This window comes from Ambystoma mexicanum, chromosome 13 (assembly GCF_040938575.1).
Source record: "Ambystoma mexicanum isolate Mex_15411 chromosome 13, UKY_AmexF1_1, whole genome shotgun sequence".
Lineage (NCBI taxonomy): Eukaryota > Metazoa > Chordata > Amphibia > Caudata > Ambystomatidae > Ambystoma > Ambystoma mexicanum.
This window is the reverse complement of record NC_090938.1, coordinates 510,928,146-510,948,096: the sequence shown is the minus strand read 5'-3', so window position 1 is coordinate 510,948,096 and position 19,951 is coordinate 510,928,146. Positions and strand designations below refer to the sequence as shown.

Sequence of the window (19,951 nt, the reverse complement as noted above, 5' to 3'; positions counted from 1 at the left end):
GATGAAATGCAGTACAGAAAATAACTTGATAGGATTTCAGCAAAGACAATGTAATCACTTTCTTGGACAATTCACCCCCCCCCCTTTTATGCAATGCAAGGAAATGGAAGGAAGGCACACAGTTCTCAGAAATGCAATTAAATGTGATTCAGTTCACCCCAGCAAGCTTAGACTACAGAAGTTGAAAACACAGGCCCAAATGCTTTTAAATGTGCTGGAAATGAAGAAAAAAATATGCTAAAATGCTTTTAATTCCCTCTGGAGGTTCAGGGTGAGTGGTATCTAGTTAATATTAGTCCAGGCTCACTTTAGCAAGGATCTAGGGTGTAACTAGCAGGTTAAACGAATTTCTGGCAAATGGAAGGCAAGCAGCAGCAGATTTTTACACGTGAAGAAATTTGCAAATCGCGGTAAAATGTCAAATCGCGGCTAAATTTGCGAATGCGCCGAGCGCGATTACAGAGGAACTACAAGGACTATCACTATTGTTTTGGGGTCCTAGGAAAGCCTAGGATCTCAGCTTCCAGATGAAAGTTACTGCAAGTCTCTAGCACAAACGGTCACGGAGATATGAGCGATTAAATAAAGGTCGTTTTTCAGATTTGAAATTTTAAAGTTCAAAAAGACAAGTGCAGCTTGCAACTAGAAAATGTCAGGTGACAGCTTTACAAATGACAGGTGACAATTAGGAGGCAGTTCTACTTAGATTAAATAGATTGAATTATATTATTTTAACTAGGAGATTGGTTCTGCACAGTTTTGCTATGTACTCACAATATATTTAGAAATATGCCTTGCCACGGATCTGGTCAGGTTTTGGACTGCACTCCGGTTCAGCTCTCTCTGGTTTTGGATACTGCTCTGCTTTCTCTGGGTCTTTCTGCACAGCTTTCTCTGGAGATTTGATAGATTTGAAGTCTCTATGTCTGCTCTCTGAAGGTTGAGGGAGGTAAAGTATGGATTTTCCGGCAGAGCTTCCAGCTGCAAATGGATTTGAAGGTCCCTATCTGTCCTGTCTGTCTGCTTTTATGTGTTTTCAAAATGGGTGTGTGTGAGCATCACTAGACCCTACCCCTCTCCACTTATCATTGGCCAAGCTTTCATTTCTCCCCTGATTGGGGGAGCTAAGTTGTGTCAGAGTGATGTCATTTTACAGCCTGCAGAAAGTCCACTCCTCCTGTCAACTTGCACACAAATCTAGATTTGAACCAAATACATATTTGCAGAGGTACATATTGTTTTAAAATCATATGCACCCATCATGCATTACAGGAGGTATACCCTGTTCAAACTCTGCTCTTCCTGGGGGCTTGCATTCAGAAATGGCAATATTTTGCACTTTTTAACTGGTTTGCAATCCCGCACATTACCCCAAATTTACACACATGTGCGCAAGGAGTATGGACATTAGTTGATGAAGTGTCAGATTTTTCACATGCACACATTTTGAGTAATATCCTCTTTTCCGCTAAAACTCCCCTGAACATACCACCGGTTCTAAAAACCTCTTAAAATGTGGGCAGAAAAATCACAAGAATTATGGTATCATTTATAAAATTTTCACATGTCCGCTCTATGAGTTATTCATCTTTTTAGAGTTATGTTCTGGCCCCAAAGGGGTGTGGTTTTCCTCCAGCACAAGGTTGAATTTCTGGTTTTTCCAGTTCTGCCAAGCCAGCTTGCTCTCACAGGCAGTGCCCCTCCCCTTTGCTTCAGGAGGAAGCTACTTTTACGACATCTGCAATAAACCATCTGCCTGGGTCAGGACAGGGCTTTGTTCAGAGCTCCTGTATTCTGTGGGGCTCCCCTTAATTCAATTATCAGAGAGATGGTATATCCTTAGTGTGGCCAGCAAAAGGCAGATAGGCCTGGGAACACAGCTGTGACTCAAGTTTCACTCCTGATGGGGGTAGTTGCCAGGCAGAATTCAGTTCCTTAAGCCAGGTTTCAGATAAAATGTCACTTTTTGTTACCCAGTTTAAGTCAAGACATTTTTTTACATATGCAGCTAGGATGCTGATTCTAAGTTTAAAACTATGACATTTAAACAATTGCAACCTATGTGACACTCAAAGTAGGTCACTCATTTCTTTTAAACATTAAGATTTTTAGTGTCTTTCAGTCCAAATTTACTTAAACTGCTGAAATCCACAGCTCAGCCAGTCTTGTTATAAACCTTCAAGTCACTTCAGAATATAACTTTACATTGGATCCACCTCTCAGTAAGTCTTTCTTTGGCCTGTTTTGGGTTCATTTATTCAGTTTTACAAAAAGTAAAATCTGGTGTTGTTTTAAAACGCCAGCTTTTTGATAGTGGTGAGTACTGGTACTGCACCCCTTTTTGGGATTTAAGAAAATGAATTCCCAACAGTTATGGGTTTGCTTTTGGCAATCAGCATTGCCACTCCCAATGGTTTCAGACTACTGTGTGGGTAGTCCAATGGTGGTTTTAGGCAGTGTCCTTCTGTGCCCATAACATCGGCAAAAATGAGCGGCAGCCTATTCTTCATGCATTTCCCTGTGCATTTTCTGGGAAGCTCTGGCCATCATGATGTTTTCATGTCAGTACTGCACAGTTTTGAGGTAGGGCTCGGATGCATGGGTAAATACATCCCACAAGTCAGACGTAAAGACGATGGGGAGATTCCTTAAAAGACATAAGATACCCTTTAAATGTGACATGTGCAGGAATTAGTAAAATCGAGAGGGAAGTGGTAATGGAGCCAGTGGCAGGAATTGTGCCTCAGAAAGAAGTATCATGGGCTTGCTTGGCTGAAGATTTGGTGGTGAATAAAAAATGCTAATTGGAGTCCTGTGATAAGATTAAAGGTACAGCTATGGTTTCCTGGAATAGAAGAGGTTATTCACTTTTGTTTGGGAAAGGAGATTTCAGATTATGACATATGTTTGCAGGAAACCTGGTTGTGCCTTAAACCGATTCTGGACAGGTTTACTACTTATTTAAACCCCGCAATAAAGGGGCAGAAGGGGAGACCCTCATCTGGTTTATTGATAGCCATAAGAAACGGAATAGTAATAAACATCTTAGAGGTAAGAAGCCCGAATCAGTTCGTGCAAATGGTTAAATTGAGGTGGGACCCTAAGATATATCCGGAATGAGAAACTAGTATAATTATTAATCTGTACTGGAATCCAGCAGCAGTAACGGGTGGAGCGTTTGTTGATTGGGTCACGGATCTGATTGAGGAGTGCTACATTAAAATGGACAACATGGTGATCTTTTTATGGTATGGCGTCCTTTCGCCGACACCCGTTTTTACGACAGGTGTTTTGCCAGATGAGTTTTTATGAAAAAACAAATTGAAATTATTTGGGGAAGGGGGCCGATAAAGGCTTGGGGGGGAACAGAATTAAAACAAATAGTAGAATGAAGAGGGGCTGGGGGGAATCCCACAAAAATAATAAAAACAATTTTTATGAGTTTTTTCGTAAAAACTCCCGCCGCAAAACTCCTGTCGTAAAAACGAATGTCATCGAAATGACATAGAACACTTTTTATGTGGGGATCTAAATATTACCTGTAGAGATCAAAGGAGAGAGTTGTTGGTTGATCTAGGCTCCCATTCTGAGCCAACGGGAAAAAGGGGCCTTATGTAGTTGAGATTAATAGAGTCAAGAGACTTGCACATATTAAATGGGCAAATGGAAGGAGATATCACTGGTAAGGCAACTTGGGCTAGAGGGCCACAGTCAGCGACCCTGGATTATATATTTGTCTCACGAAAGCTGTTCCCATTGATAAGAGAATTTCGTGTAATTGCCTCCCCTCATTAGTGATCATGAGATTTTAAAAATGACCTGGGGTGAAGTGAGAGAGCTAAGAGAAGAGATATATGTCCTAAAACTAGAAATATCCAAGGATGAAACCAGCTGCGAATGAATCAGGCTGCAATAGGGAAGGTTTTTTAGAGAATTGCAGAGCCTGTATATCTAGCTGGGATGGATGACATGCACAAAACGTTCTTGATTATACTCCAATTCTACAAAGTCTTATGAGGTTAAAAATAACATGGGAAAAGGAGGTTTTCGACATCGTCATATATCCCATGCTGAGGTAGTTAATAAAAGGAAACCGTATACAGCGGACCTCAAACAGATAAAAGCATTGTCAAAATTAGAAACTCCAAGAGAGCTGACCAAGAGGAGGCAACAATACAAGAATTGGTTGCACTCACATAAAGTCCTTATGCTACAGCATGACGCTGAGAACATGTTAAAAGCAATACGTAAATGCCAGACTGGGGATGTATGGCAGATGATGGATAATGGGGGTAACCCGCAGTCCGCGATGCAAACAAGCACAGTTGCGGAGGTAGCCTGGATCGAACCTTTTACTGCCTCCGAGAGACCAGTGAAGGTGGAGGCAGAGGATTCACACACTGAATGGTTAATTCCTCATGAGGCGGAGGCCATTATCGCGTTGATTAAAAAAGCTATCGGCTCCCGAGTCCCAGGCCCGGATGGGTTGACAAATGCGAGTTTCTTTTTTAAATTTGTGGCTACTATTTGACCAGGTGGTTAAACCTAGGGAGGTCCCGCCATCCTGGAGGGCTGCTATTATCATTTCCGATATTTAAAAAGGGCAATAGGTATGATCCAAAAAACGATTGACGTATTGCCCTTTTGGATGTCGCCGGAAAACTATTTGCATCTCTGGTTCTGGAACGCCTGGCGAATTGAATGCAGGTGGCTTAATTGAAGTATAGTTTTCAGACAGAATTTGTAAGATGAACGGGGACTAGTCTGAATGCGTTCTTTCTTAATATATTCAAAACCCGAATGCTAGGAATAAGACCAAACTGTATTTAGCCTTCATTGATTTGGTCCAGGCATTCAATAGTGTTGATTGGACTCTCCTATGGTCTAAGATGACTAAGTGGGCTAGCCCAAGTGATTTGCGGGAGGCAATTAAAGCTCTGTATGCCTCGACTTCACCTTTGGCATTTGTCAGGAGTTATAATGACATCTAATGGTTTAAAGCAGGGGTGCCCCTTGGCACCGGCGTTATTTAATTTGTTCATCTCAGACTTGGGAGACACTTTAAGGCAAGCTTGAATCTTCCCACCACACACTGACGAAGATCGATAAGCCGGATGCTGTACGCCCATGATCTTGTCCTTCAGGACCAGACGTCTATTGGTCTACAGCATCAGCTTGATATGCTTAACATATATGTTCAAAAAAATGGTTAGAAGGTGAATGTGCTGAAGTCAAAGGTGTTGATTTTGCAATCATGCCACATGAAGCAGAAAGGGGATTTTAAGTGGTATCTAAGACAAGAGCCCTTAGAGAAAGTTAAAAACGTTTTATACCTACATATGTGTGTGAACTCATGTCTGGCTGGTGCCCCGAGAGAAAAGGCTGTTTCGCCATGCTTCCAGTGCTGCAGTTTTATGAACTAAAGGTTGTCTCGATATTGGCTTATGGGGCGGAAGTCACTTTCTCCTTAGATTTTAGAAGACGGTCAGTTTTAGAAGGAATTGTTTGGAAGATGGTTCTAACTCTTACCAAGGGACATGCCAATACAGGTCGCTAGACAAGAACTAGGCCTATTGTCACTGTATGCCATGAGCTAATGGAAGACATTGGGCCTCATTATGACCCTGGCGCTTGATGTGCCGGTAAAAATGGCACGGCTGCCGCTGGAGTCGTGTTTCTTTCCCGCGCCTGGCTTTGGGGAATTACTGGGGCATTACAGCCCTGGCGGTCCCTACAGCCAGGCGCCGGAAAAAATTACTCCCCATGTCCATTCGAGTCCTATAGGACTCAATACAAAGGGGGAGGATGGAAGCACCGGCACCTGCAAGCAGGTGCCGTTCCGTCCGCCAGGCCAGACCCGACGGGCAGAAAGGCATCCGGCTCACAGACGTGTTCTCTGCCGGTCCGATAACAACAGTGTCGATAGCCTACCAGCTCCGTTGTTACCAGACAGGCAGGGTCGTAATGAGGCCCATTGGTTTGGTACCGTAAGTGTATAATGGGGAACATGGTGTCCATGTTTCAAATTTTAAAGGCAGCACTGGGAAGTGGTAGAGAATGGATTTTGGTTGAATGGAGGGCAGTATTTAGGATCTCCTAGACAAATTGGAAGTGACAGAGGATGAGCTGGTAAAAAAACCCTGAACATGTGAAGGTGAAATTATGGAGGTCAGACTGGATCCAAAACCTGGAGGAAGCGAAAGACTAGAAGCTCTTACATCATTGTGAGCACGAAGTTAAAGCGTACAATGCGGTGCCCAAGTATTTATGTACATTTCCAAATCGTTATTACAGACGGTAGTTTTTTTGGTTGCGTATGACTCTATATTTGATAAAGGAAGTATTGGCCTCTTGTGAAGGGACTGAGGAAAAAGATCTGATCCGTAGGTGTTGTGGAGAGCGAGAGCAATGAGTTTGAAACAGTAAAAGACATTTTGCTATTTTGCACAGGATGAACTGCTCAGAGAACTTCACATTTGGCGAGGTTTTCAAAAGATGTTAGGAGCCTTTCGCCAGAAGAGTAGTGCTGGGTTTTAATAAGTGTTGTGAATACGTCTCTAGTTTTCGCGGTTATTACATTTTTAGAAAGCATTTTTTCTTTTAAATGAAATTGTAAATGATATTTAGACTATTAGATATTTGCCTTAACTTTTTATCTGCTTTGAGGGTATTAATTAATTATGATGTGTGAGAAGATTTGTTGATAGTTTGTGAAAAGTGGAAGTGAATAAGATTTAATTTTTGTCTTTTCTTTCCTGTATTTGTGTGAATTGCTAAAGGTTTATAATAAGCCAAATCCAAATAAATAATACATATTAAAGTAATACAACATTTAATAGATGATGGGGGGGGTTCTACTGGGTAAATTGCTCCACGGGTACTTTTGTGCTGGGTGCACCTAAGGGCAGCAGGACTAAGGCCACAAAGCAGCAGTGTGTGGGATCATATGTGTTGCTCTCAACAATCCCGAGTGGCGCCATGGAAGGCACCACTGCCCAAAGTTAAAGCTGTGTGAAAGGATCTTCTTCCAACACAGCACCAAGCATCCGCACTGTCATAGCCAGGTCGCCAGAGGGCCATCAACAATATGAAGAGGAAAAAGGTTCCGGCCCCTCACTGAGCAGCACAGCCAGGATGCAATATTTAGGCAACCTACCCTATGTAGTACCAAAATTAAGACCAGGGATAAAACGACACTAAAAAGTCCTAAGACCCAAAACATCTCTATGTAATAACCCCACAGCCCAATTGTTTTTTTAACAGGATTTCTAACCTGTTCATAACCAATTACTATTTACTCTGTTTCCGGTACATTTTCGTTAAACAGATGGCATTCATTTCATTAAATTTGACAATCACCTTACTCCCAAATCCAAAAGTATAGAAAACTAAACTATGAAGTAAAAAAAAAAAAACCATGCTTCTCTTTTTTATACGTAATTAGAGTCGTCATTTAGAAAGGACACATCCCCTGAAAACGACTGTTTTGTGGATCGTTGGTACCAATTGCAAGATTTGTGCACAAATGTCACGTGGCATATGTCGTAGTCACTGAAAACATGTGTGGTAACTGGAATACGTGAAACTACTTACCCCTTGTATGCCATCCGGGATCTCGTAGATGATCTTGAAAGATGGGTCATTGTGGAAACCAGGCAGACTCATGGCCATCGTCGTACACGATAGCGCTCCTTTGATGGCACTCTCAGGGTTGGCGGTTGACACTCTGAGACATACGCGGCACGTCTCCGATGACGAATTGCAAACACTGCACAGGATGTGACCACAAGGGTTGCTGTGCAGGCTCGAGTTTCCTTTCTTGCATTGATCACACTTCTTGGCTCTCCCTTCACGTGCTTCCATGTCAACATTGGGACTTCTCGACTGGGCTTTATCTGTGGGTGCATGTGTGGTGGTGGCCTCTTGATCCATATTTTCAGGCAACCAGTTTTTGTGATCCTTCTGACCAGCAGGTCTTCCTACGGAATCCAATAATGCCTTCTCATGTCCGGTCTTTGGGGAAGTTAAATTCTGTTGAGTGCCATACAGAGCTATTGGCAATGAGTGTGGGACGTGGTCCAGGAGTGAAGGACTGGATCCAGTGCCATCCTTAACACCGCTCTCAGTACCAATCTTCAATAGCTGAAATTTATCAGGAAGAGTCCCCATTAATTTTAATGCTTCATCATCCATAACCTGCGTGTCAAGAGTTTGAGAGTCTACCAAAACTCTGTCATGAGTAGATCTTTCTTGTTCTGCAAAGCTGCTCCCTTGAGGAGAACCCTCTGTTTGCTGAGAATATCCGCTATCAACTGATCCATTGATAGGGGTGTTCCGCCTCTGCGTCTCAAATTCAATACAGACATTGGCAGTCTCCTGCCCAGCTGCTACCTGCAAGTAACCATTATTCTTGGCACGGTCTGTGTCACTTTTTTGAGGTCTAGAGCTTAATCCTTGCCTCGTTTCTCTTTCTTTGAACTGTTGACTGTCAAAGACATCTGAAGTCGTATCGGAGCTGCCAGCATCCCAAGCGGAATCCTTTTGTGAATCAGAGCCATTATCTTTAGCACCGGATGCGGCATCTCTCTCATTAACATCATCATGTGTACCATTACCATCCTTTGGAAGAAAAGGGTCGGTCGCCTTATGCGTGGATGACAGACTTTGCAACTGCACCTGTTTCTCAGAAAATGCATTACATTCTGAAATGAGCTTTGCCTGCAAGTCTTTAGGGTACATGAGATGCAATTTATCCTCGTCCTTGGTGACTCTCACTTTGCTAGAGCAGTTCTCAAAGACACGACACCATTCTGCCAAGGTTTCATCATTTGGGCCCTTCACGTGTAGCTGATGGTAGTGAAAAAAGCGGTACACAAGATTAGTGCTTTCTCTGTGATAGAGTGCTTCAATGTGCTGCTTGGCGACATCCAGCTTGTTTTTGTTGAGAGAGCGGAGTTTCAGCACTGTGATCTCGTTATCTTTAGTCTCACTGATCTGGACTGCCCCTTCACCACAGATCTCTTTAATAAGGGGATAGTAAACATCTTTTAGGTAAGCCCATATTGAATTGTCCACAGAGATTTCAGCACCAACCACACAAATACTCTTTGTTTTTTCGTGTTCTTTTAGTTCATCGGCCATTGTGCTACAACGCGTGTCTGATGCATCAGTTTCTGTTGGTTTTGCAGTAGAAAAACTCTTTGATCTCCGAAGACTACTTCCTGGTTGAGGTGGCTTAAAGTCCATAAAAGAAGGTGTCTTTGTGGTATCCAGTAAGCCCAAACTGGCTAATGAATGTGATGCATCGCTATAGGAGTACACTTTTAAGGGACCAATACTGTCTGACTTTCTGGTGCCCTGAAGAATACTGCTTTCTTTGTCCCTACTGTCTAGAGGCATGGTATCAAACCTTTTAGGATAGTCGGGTCCCTTGATTCCCAGTCCATCTTTGGAATATTTCGAGTAATCATCCCTATCATTTGCAGCTGGCTTCGAATCAGCATTCGTCTCAGTGGTGACGGTGGTAAGCAGGCTGCTTAATGATCCTTGCCGGTTGCTCAGGCTAGAATGGCGCAGGCTGCCATATTGTCTTACATTGTCATCAAATTGATACTTTTGCTGAACCAGCTTTATGTCATCATCCAACTCGTTTTCTGGTAAAGTAGCCTGAGATTTTGAAAGGCTAAAGTTAGCAGCTAATTTGGGTTCTCCCTTGATCTCAAGCTTCGTTGGACTACTTTGCTTTGGGGTGTAATGTTTGGATTCCAGTAGTCCTCCAGTATGGATTTTTGGGCGACCTGCCATCGAAGTGCCGATCAAGGGTTCTGGCACTGAGATAGGATACTTTAAAGGGCTGTGTAATTTTAGTTCTTGAATGTACTGTTTAGCCTGGGATACATCCACTACATTGCCTATGAAATAAAAGTTGCCTTCATCTTCATGGCACAGGAGCAAAGGATGGATCCTTTGAAGTTCAGCAGGCAATGCTTTTAGAGTCTTTTTGTCACACTCTATATCTCCTTTACGTATTTGCTCCTTCCGCAGACTCATTTCAAGATCCACATAGAGATTCAGAAGCTCAAAGTGCGCTTGAGTCAACGTCCCGACATCACCGGTTATTTGTGAGCCTGCCTGCAGGTAAAGTGTTGTGATGCCATCGCTGCTGACGTCCACCGCTTCAATGTTATAGCAGCTCAATATCTTTTGGTACTGTGCCTTTTTATACGTACGCATGTACGTGTAGATATCAGAATCCATTACGAGCGAGAAGTCTTCTAGATGGTTAATGGTATTTTCAGCTGCTGGGAAGCTGCTCAAAGCTTTGATGTCCTCATCATCGACGAACATCTTGCTTTGCTTCGGCGACCTGGATGAGAGTCTCCGGCTCTGACTTTCAGACTCAGACTTCGGACTCAAGTCAGAAGATTGGGATTCCAGTAAAACAGAACCAACATCGTGCTTAAGGTTCGCTGCGCCCTTCGTTTTTAACACGTCACTCGGGCCTGTCCATGGGGTTGACGAGTGACTTTCGTTCAGGTCTCCCGCGCCGTGCTCAAATGATTTCAAAATCTCATTGCTGAGTGCTATTAATTCGGTATACGGCCCTTGCAAGGAGCAAAGTTCTGCTTTCTCATCAAAACGACACTCAACATCCCTGTGGTGTTTCAACAGACGTCTTGAAGTGTTCTTAAAACCTTCTGGGAATCTTCTGCAATCAACAACCATGGACACTTTCAGAAAGATCTGAGAAAACAAAGTAGGAAATCAGTCAGACATAAAAACATTTACCTAACTATTGCTTTTACACGAAAAACACATACAATACATGTTTCTGGGTCTCCAGCTTTTTTCAAATTACTATTAAAAGAAACTGTGCAGACAGAATGGAAGGCATCAGCGTTTAAATACAATAGCAACTTCTTTCTTTGATTCATATTTTTTCTTTACTTCCACTGGGGCGTCATATGGTTTTTAGCTAGATTTATTTCATGTTAAAACATGGCTCCAAAATACAGAAGCGAAAGTTGTACACCTTATAATAAGTATAAATAAATACAACTACCCATTTGAACTTTATGTTACATTAGTGGTGCTATTAAACAAATAGTAATCTTTACTAAATGTCTTGAGAACTGAAAAACATGTGCCAACACTGCCATCAATCACACAAAGCGTTTGCATTGAATGTACCGCTGAGTTAATCTTCTCTGGTTTTTAGGTCTGGCTATCTATTGCATTGAATTTCATTTACCTCCGAGTTAATCTTCACTGTTTTTTAGGTCTGGCTAGCTTTTGCATTGAATTTCATCTACCTCCGAGTTAATCTTCACTGATTTTTAGGTCTGGATAGCTTTTGTATTGAATTTCATTCACCGCTGAGTTAATCTTCACTGGTTTTTAGGTCTGGCTAAGAGACACCTTGCAGACGTAGTGATATAGAATAGAGAGTCGGGCCAGGTCACAAAGTGAATGAAGGGCATTGGAAATCAACATATTGTCATGTGACCCAGAAGCTGCTCAGGTCTCTCCAAGGACTATTTGAATGGATGTGATTAGATTGTAGGGCATGCAGTCATCATCGAAACAGTGTATATTTGTACAGTCGAGTGCACATATGTTTTTCGCGACACCTTGGATTGGTGGCATCAGGTATTTTCTTTGGTTTGGAGTGTTAGGATTTCTTTTCTAGCATTCAAAATGTGAGCTCTTCCCAGGGTCGGACTGGGCCATACATTTGTCTCGGGCACTAATGAAAAAGTGGCCCACAGTTGCAAATGGCTATTAATTCATTTTGTGACACTGTTTGAATTGTACCCAAGGGGGAGTTTTTTGATAAAATGTGATGCAAATTGTACATTTTAAAGAATATTTATTCAGCAACACTGGTTAAAACTATTAGCCGCATAATGTAGTAACTGATCAAAGTGGCCCAAATTTGCCAAATAAAGTGGCCCACTTTGACCCAAAAAACTGCCCCATACCAACATTTTGTGTTTTTTGTTCAGCCATGGGCCTAGTGCCCTATGTGCCAGTCCGAGCCTGGCTTTTCCGCTCTGCTTATCCTTGCACACAGATCCTGCTAGAAATTTCTCGAATACAACCTCTGCTGTTCTATACTGGCATTGCGATGAATGCTTGCGTCTGCTTCTCTTGGCTAACCTGTGTGTTTTTGTGGTGGTCCGGCTAAGCTTTTCAGCTGTTGTAAAGTGAATACTTGTGCTCTGTGTGATTCGCTGCTAGTTTCCATGTTTTTGGTGTGGGTAGAACGATGCAGCCGTTAGTTTGGGAGGATGGGTGTAAGAGCCGAACCCCAAAGTGGTGGCAGAGAGGGCCTTCTGTAGCCAATGTTTGCTGTAGTGTGAGCTCCATTATAGGATTCAAGCTATCTGGGCTCTGTCCTGGGAGCTCTTTTATAATGTGCAAAGATGAGCACTATCCTGTGTTTGGGGCTCTGTGATGTGACTTGTGCTCTGTGTCTTATGTCTATAGAAAGTATGAGGGATTGATGGGACTCCCTCTGTGTTTGGCCCTATGCAATAGGAGATAAACGGTTAGTGTTGTGTGTTCTGGGAGTTGCACTCTGCACTGGGAGCTTGGTGCTGTGTTCTACGTGCTATGCTCTTTGTTTTGCTGTGTTCTGCTCTGTGCATGCAGCACTCTGCCCAGTGGCGTACCAAGCAGAGGGCAGGGGGAGCAGCTTGCACCCCCCATCCCAGTGGCTCTTTTCGAGCCAGACCGGCACCCTGACAGGATGCCGAACAGTAAAGGTGACCCGCTTGCAGGGCAACGAGCACAGTGTTCCTGCTCAGCACCCTCATTGTCCTGGCACAGAGTATTACAATGAGAGCCATTAGACATTGTTGGGAGGATGGGGGACTATTAGCAGTGGCTTTTTCCCCCTTAAGGCTAAGTGAGGGAAATAAGAAGTCTGTGCTTGAGCCATAAAACCTGAATTTGTAAAGAAATGGGCTTTTGTTTGTTTGAATGTTACTGTCCCCATTGGAAACGCTACAGTTATTGAATGACAAAGCAGAGGATGACATTTTTCTACAAGACGAGTTTGCATGGTAGTCTGCTTTGTTTGCAATTCTATGTCAAGACCGGAGGCTCACATTATGCTTCTCTTTCTTTATTAAACACAGTAAACAAAGGCTCTGCAGCAAGGTATTTTTGTGCACAGAGTATAACATGAGTAATACATAGAGAAAGGGTGCACTAAACATGCAAGATAACAAGTATATCATAACAAAATAATATGTCCATGAGTTTCTGAAAGGAGAAAAACTCCATTTCCCAGAGTTCCCCAGAGTTCATTAAGGAGTCACTAACATGTGACTCAGTCCTCCATTAGGTATCCAGATCCCTTCATAAACAGTCCTGAACATGATGTAACTTCCTCTTTCCGTGCTGCTCACAGCAAGAGATACGTACATTCATGTTTAGAACTGTTTATGAAGTGTTTTTTTAATTATTCATAACGTATTGATTTTTTTACTTAAATTGCTTCGACATAATTTCAATGTAATTTTGTCTTTGACTGCATTATAATTGCCTTTCGTAACTGTAATACGTGCCTTTGCTCCGTGTTGCGTTCCAACGCCACCTCACTTCTGCTGGCGTTGGAGATAAAAACTAAGAGGTGCGGTATGCGTTCACTCGCATGTGCGTTGCGAGTGGTCACCTTTAAACGTCTGATGTGAAGCTCGCGGCGGCAGGGCCCTCCGTGGCTCGCGCCCGCTTCCCAGACTCATTGGGCTTCTTTCTCGGTAAGCCTGTGTGAGGCCAGCGCGGCCTTACGGAGGCCAGCTGGGCCACCGCAGACCACCAGGGGGGTTCCTGTTTCCCACGGTCCTTTCCTCAGGATCCCGGCGCTCAAGAGCGCATGACCATTTGTATTATAACCGTTTATGTGGACTCGAGCAGCGGAATTCTCACAAGTGGCGAATTTGATTATTTCTTCCACTATATACTCGTAAGAAAGACTGAATCCTCACGGAAGTGACCCCCGATTAAAATTTATATCAGATTTGCATAAAAAAAAGGGAAGAGAGGAGGAAGAAGACCTCGAGTTTCAGATGACTTTTAAGCATATTATTGACAAGCTGAACTATTATTACTGGGCTAGAGAGAAGGTGTCCAGAAGCCCAGAAGAAAAAAAAAGTGAGTAAGGTGCTTTAAATTGTACCATGGCAGCGCAGTACTCACCTCAATCCGATCAGGCTTGGTCTGAGAATGAGGGAGATCACTGCTATATCGATGAGATGGCAATGGCTAACAGCTTACAAAAGGTGCTGGGATCTTCAGTGGAGACCATCATAAAAAAAAACAGTAACTGATATGCTCCTTCCCATTTAACATCGCCTAGATACTATGGAAGAGCACCCAAGAGGGACCTCCCCTCCTGGGAGGAAGAGAACACAAAAAAATAAGCACCTTACTGAAGGGGGATGTATCCCGGCTCGCAAGAGCAGAAGCTCTCCGACCCCGCCAAGCCAGCCAAATAATGCCACTGATGCCGTATCGGACGCCTTCTCCACGCTAAAGCAAGCCTTTATGAATAGGAAGGTAACTCCTTCCCATGATGAACCCTCTTACCCCGAGGAAGAAAACAGGGGAGATGGACCCTCAAGCCCAGAGGGAGATGGACAGGGCACGGAAGACGATCAGACCAGGGGAGTCTACAACGCTGATCATTCCCGCTCCTCATCGGAGGATGAATTTCAAAGAGGGTTCAAAGCCCTCAAGCTTGGGGATTGTGGCAGACCCCATCCCCAAGAACACAACCGGGAACAAGTCTCCGGCAGAGGGGATGTTCACGCCAGAAGATCTAATACATCCCAGATCCACCGACTGGGAACCGTCTCACAAGACAGCAAAATATATTTACTTCAGACTGCGCAAGCCTCTCGATAAGGAGGTCAGGGCCAGACTCCGAGCAGAATGCCCACGTCCAGATATTGCGGACAAAGTAGCTCTAACACCGAAGCTGGATTCAAAGATGATTACCTTCTTAGGTAAAAATGTGAAAGACCCGAGAAAAGGCATAGACCGTGCCTGGAAGTCCTGTCAGGACAAAGTACTGGACTTGGCGGGTCCACTAGCCAAGATTTCTGACCTAGCGGAAGCAGCCACAGGTCATCTGACCCCATTCACCCAGTGATACTCTCTGGTTGGGTTCAGCGGGCTATTTGCCTGTTAGGAAATGCTATTTGTGCTATTTCAACAGAACGTCGGAAAGGCATTCTATATAAAATAGATGCCAAACTGACGAATTAGCAGACACAGAGTCAGGTCCTACGGCACAAGGTCTGCTTTTCGGAGATCCTTTCATGAAGGAGATGGCTAGGTTTGTCGGGACATTCACAGCATTGGACTAAGCGCAGGCCTCCATCAAAAGAGTCTTCGCATCCAAAATTTTCTCCAGGGCCGGACGAGGTAGAGGTCGCTCCTCCGGCTGTTATTTCTTCGACAAGAGACCTCAACACTCCAGAGGCCAGCATAACACCTGGCAAGAACGCTCCAACACATTCTTTCCCTCAAGAGGTCGTGGAAGAGGGCGTCCCTGGAGAAGAGCGGCTAGATACCCAGCCCAACAACAGTCTACAGGTCAGTGTACTTATAGCAGCGCCAGCGTCACAAACACCTATAGGAGTGAGGTTAACTATGTTTGCAAATGCTTGGGATACCTTATCGGGAGATGCGTGGGTCAGGGACACAGCTCGGGGTCTGCGCCTAGAGTTTTTTGAGCAACTCATCCAGACATGTCGCCCTACTCCTATAGTAATGTCCCAAACAGATCAAATCGCATTAGACAGCGAAATACACAGCCTATATCAGAAGCAAGCGATTCGCCCCTGCATAAAACAGGGAGGTTTCTTCAGTCCCATATTACAAAAGGTGCGTCCAATAATAAACCTCAAAGCCCTCAACAAATTCATCATTTACCGCCATTTCAAAATGGAAGGTATACACATGCTCAGACCGAACGATTGGCTCATGCGTCTCGAAATACGCTTACCTCGCAGTGCCGATTCATCAGGCACACATAAGTTATCTGAGATTTTCATGGAGAAATTGAGATTGGGAGTTCACAAGTCTGCCTTTCGGGCTCTCTTCAGCTCCTTGGGTTTTCACCAAACTTCTAAGGCCTGTAGTAGCTCATCTAAGAGAACAAGGTGTCCGGCTTATAATTTATCTAGGCGACATCATCTTTATGGCCCAGTCACAAGAAATAGTTCAGAAACAGACCAGACTAGCCATAAACTTGCTACACAGCCTCGGTTTTCTCATAAACTGGGAAAAGTCAGTTCTTCTTCCATCCAAGAACATGGAATTTCTGGGGTTCGTAGTGGACATTCAGAATTCTCAACTCAGACTCCCATCAGCCAAGATCCACTCCACCAAAAGGGAGATACGCAGGCTCTTGTGGAAGAACCCGATCTCTCCGAGAACTAGCAAGAGTGATAGGATTACTATCCTCCTCCATTCAGGCAATATTTCCCAGCCACCTACACTATCGAGAATTACAAAGATTGAAGGGCCAGCACTTAAGAAACAGCATTTCTTACTCTCAACTCCTGACATTATCTCCTCAAGCGAGGATAGAGCTCAACTGGTGGGTCACTCACATGGAAGCCTGGAACGGCAGAGCCATTTTCGGATCCGCCCCAGATATCATCATCGAGTCAGATGCCAGTCACTCCGGTTGGGGAGCGAGATGCGGATCCATAGCCACAGGAGGAACTTGGTCTCCTCAAGAACTGGACCTACATATCAACTGCCTAGAACTTCTAGCAGGCTCATTTGCAGTACGCTCCTTTGCCAGAGGCAGAACGAGTTGATGTATCTTGCTAAAAATGGACAACATTTCTGCAGTAAGGTACATCAACCATCTGGGTGGCACCAAATAGAGGCCTCTAGCAGAATTAGTCAAGGATTTCAGGCACTTCTGTCTAGAAAACCGGATCTCAGTTACAGCAGAATATCTTCCCGGCCTCACAAACATGGTAGCTGACTGGTACTCTCGTCACTCCACAGATTACAGCGACTGGAGGCTCGACAGAGAAGTCTTCCTCCGCCTCCAGGAGATTTGGGGTCCGATGTCCATAGACCTCTTCGCCTCCAGACTCAATACCCAGCTACCAGTGTTTTACAGCTGGAGACCGGATCCAGCATCAGCGGCACCAGACGCCTTTCTGCAACAGTGGTCCCAGGGGATACCCTATGCCTTTCCCCCATTCACCATGATAGCGAGGACCCTGGCGAAGGCCCGTCGGGAGCATTCGGATTTAGTTCTCATGGCACCAGTCTGGACCTCTCAGACCTGGTATCCAGTTCTTCTGGAACTTTCCTCTGATTCTCCAATCCTACTACCCTGATTTCCAGATCTCCTACTAGATCCATCGGGGCAGAGGCATCCCCTTCTTCTCAGCGGTTCTCTGACCCTAGCAGCATGGAGGATTTCAGGTCAAGATGGAGAGTCCCCGGCATGTCCTGCAGGGTGATCAGCCTCATCGAGGAAAGCTGGGCTCCTACCACCCTTAAGAGGTATTCCAACTCTTGGGGCACCTGGAGCTCCTGGTGCCGAAGGAAAGGCTTACATCCAGTTTCAGCACCTGTAGAGGAGATCCTGAATTACTTAGCGTCTCTAGTAGAAAGAGGGCTTGCCTACAGGACAGTGAACGCATATCGTTCAGAAATCTCTGCTGGTCATGGCCTTGTTGAATGAGTACCGGCAGGAGAACACCACCTCGTCTGCAGATTACTAAAGGGCGTCAGACTTACAGTCCCACCCCCGTCCCGCTATGACAAACGTTGGGACGTTAACAAAGTATTGAATCTTTTCTTGTCATGGCCACATAATGAGGAGCTATCACGTACAGCCCTAGCTGGCAAACTTACTACCCTACTCTGCTTGGTCTCCTGCAGGAGAGTGTCTGACGTCAGAGCCCTCGATCTAGCGGGTAGGACCTTTTCTCCTGACGGCATTGTATTCCATATACACAGAAGAACAAAATGTAACTCTAGGGTGATATCTTACCCTGCCTTCAGGGACCAACCCAAGCTTTGCCAGGTTAAATGCCTGAAGGTTTACGAAGAAAAGACGGCCTCTCTTAGGGCCTCCCCTAATGGGCAACTACTGACAGCTCTGCGTAAACTGCACAAACCGGTTTCCGCACCAACTTTAGCATGCTGGGTGCGCTGGGCACTAACTCAAGCAGGGATAGATTCCCAGCACTTCAGAACTCACTCAGTGAGAGGAGCTATGGCCTCCAAAGCCTTTCAGGCCAGATTTCGCCCAGAGGACATCATGAGGATGGAAGAATGGGCAAGCGAATCAGTATTTAAACAATTCTACCTGAAACCGGTAGATCAGCCGGCATCTATTGTGGTAAGTAAGCTTTAAACAAGCATAATGTGAGCCTCCGGTCTTGACATAGAATAAAGATGTTCCATAATAACTTACTAGAAAGTCTTAATTCTATCAAAGAGACGGAGGCGAGCATTATCCCACCCAACGAGAAAATAATACTGTGTATCACGCTTAATTGTGTCTAAATGTATTACCATGACTTGTTGAAAACTTAGAATATGGTTGTATTCTGCCAGAATAACTCAATAAAATGTTTTCTCCCACCCTGATAAGGGAACTAGGGTTGTAATATACATTGTAAGTAATTTTTACTCTCTATCCTTTTTCGACAGCGCCCGCTGAGAAATCTGCCTCATCGGAAGTTCGAAAATGTTCTGCTAACTACAAGTTACTACTTTACCATGGACAGCCAAGTTCGCAGCCTCGAAAGAGGAAGTTACATCATGTTCAGGACTGTTTATGAAGGGATCTGGATACCTATTGGAGGACTGGGCCACATGTTAGTGACTCCTTAATGAACTCTGGGGAACTCTGGGAAATGGAGTTTTTCTCCTTTCAGAAACTCATGGACATATTATTTTGTTATAATATACTTGTTATGTTGCATGTTTAGTGCACCCTTTCTCTATGTATTACTCATGTTATACTCGGTGCACAAAAATACCTTGCTGCTGAGCCTTTCTTTACTGTGTTTAATAAAGAAAGAGAAGCATAATTGTCGCCCCCGTGTCTTTAATAGAATGAAGACTTTATAGTAAGTTATAATGGAAAATCTTTATTCCTTTAGACTGCAGTTTTCGAGGAACAGAAAAGAAAAGCTGCACATGATTTCGAAGTGAAAGCTGCATTTAGAAAAAACGAAATAAGCATTTCTGAAAATGGCTCTCTTTGCAATTATTTAAACCACAGATTTGGAGAGCTTGAAAGATCAATCTGCCTTTGTTCACATGTGAAAGCTGTGTTTTGTTATTAACAAAGTTAGCATTTTGTGATGTTTTGTGTTTCCAATTACGTAGGCCAACTCATTTGGTAATCAGGAGGCATCATGGGATATTATGCTGCAATAAATTATCATGAGTGTGCAATTATGTTGCAATAAATGATCATGAGTGTGCAGTGGCGTACCGGCCAGGGGACGGGTTTCCGGGTGGGAGGGGGGGGGGGGAATTGGACAGCTTGCCACCGTACACTCCCCCCACACCCCGCAGTGGCTCTTTCAGAGCCAGACCGGGACATTTGGCAATGTCACACCTCTCCCGCTCTGCACCCTCACAGGAAAGGTGTCCCGCTGGCAGGACAATGAGGGTGCCGAGCACGGAGTTCCTGCTCAGCACCCTCAATGTCCTGGCACAGAGCATTACAATGGGAGCCATTCGACACTGATTGGAGGAGGGGGCTATTACAGGGACTTTTGTCCTTTAAGAAAAGTCAATGGGGTGATCAGAAGTGAGAAGGATGCATAATGTTGCATGCTTTATGAAATAATGGCTATTGCTTTAAAGCCCAAGGGGGATTTGTTAGGCTCACATTAATCTGCAGGATGCTATTGTGATTTTGCATACAGGAAGGGAGAATAAA

General features: G+C 44.2%; 1 protein-coding gene across 5 annotated transcripts in view; it reads right to left on the bottom strand.

The window, feature by feature from the left end:
* LOC138521404 (serine-rich adhesin for platelets-like) overlaps positions 1 to 19,951 on the bottom strand; it is a 282,350-nt gene that overhangs the window by 56,460 nt on the left and 205,939 nt on the right. For all 5 annotated transcript variants that reach the window (XM_069634193.1, XM_069634192.1, XM_069634195.1 and 2 more), the window contains one exon: positions 7,594 to 10,743. In XM_069634193.1, the coding sequence (XP_069490294.1) occupies positions 7,594 to 10,743 (3,150 nt within the window). The remainder of the gene's footprint in view (positions 1 to 7,593; positions 10,744 to 19,951) is intronic.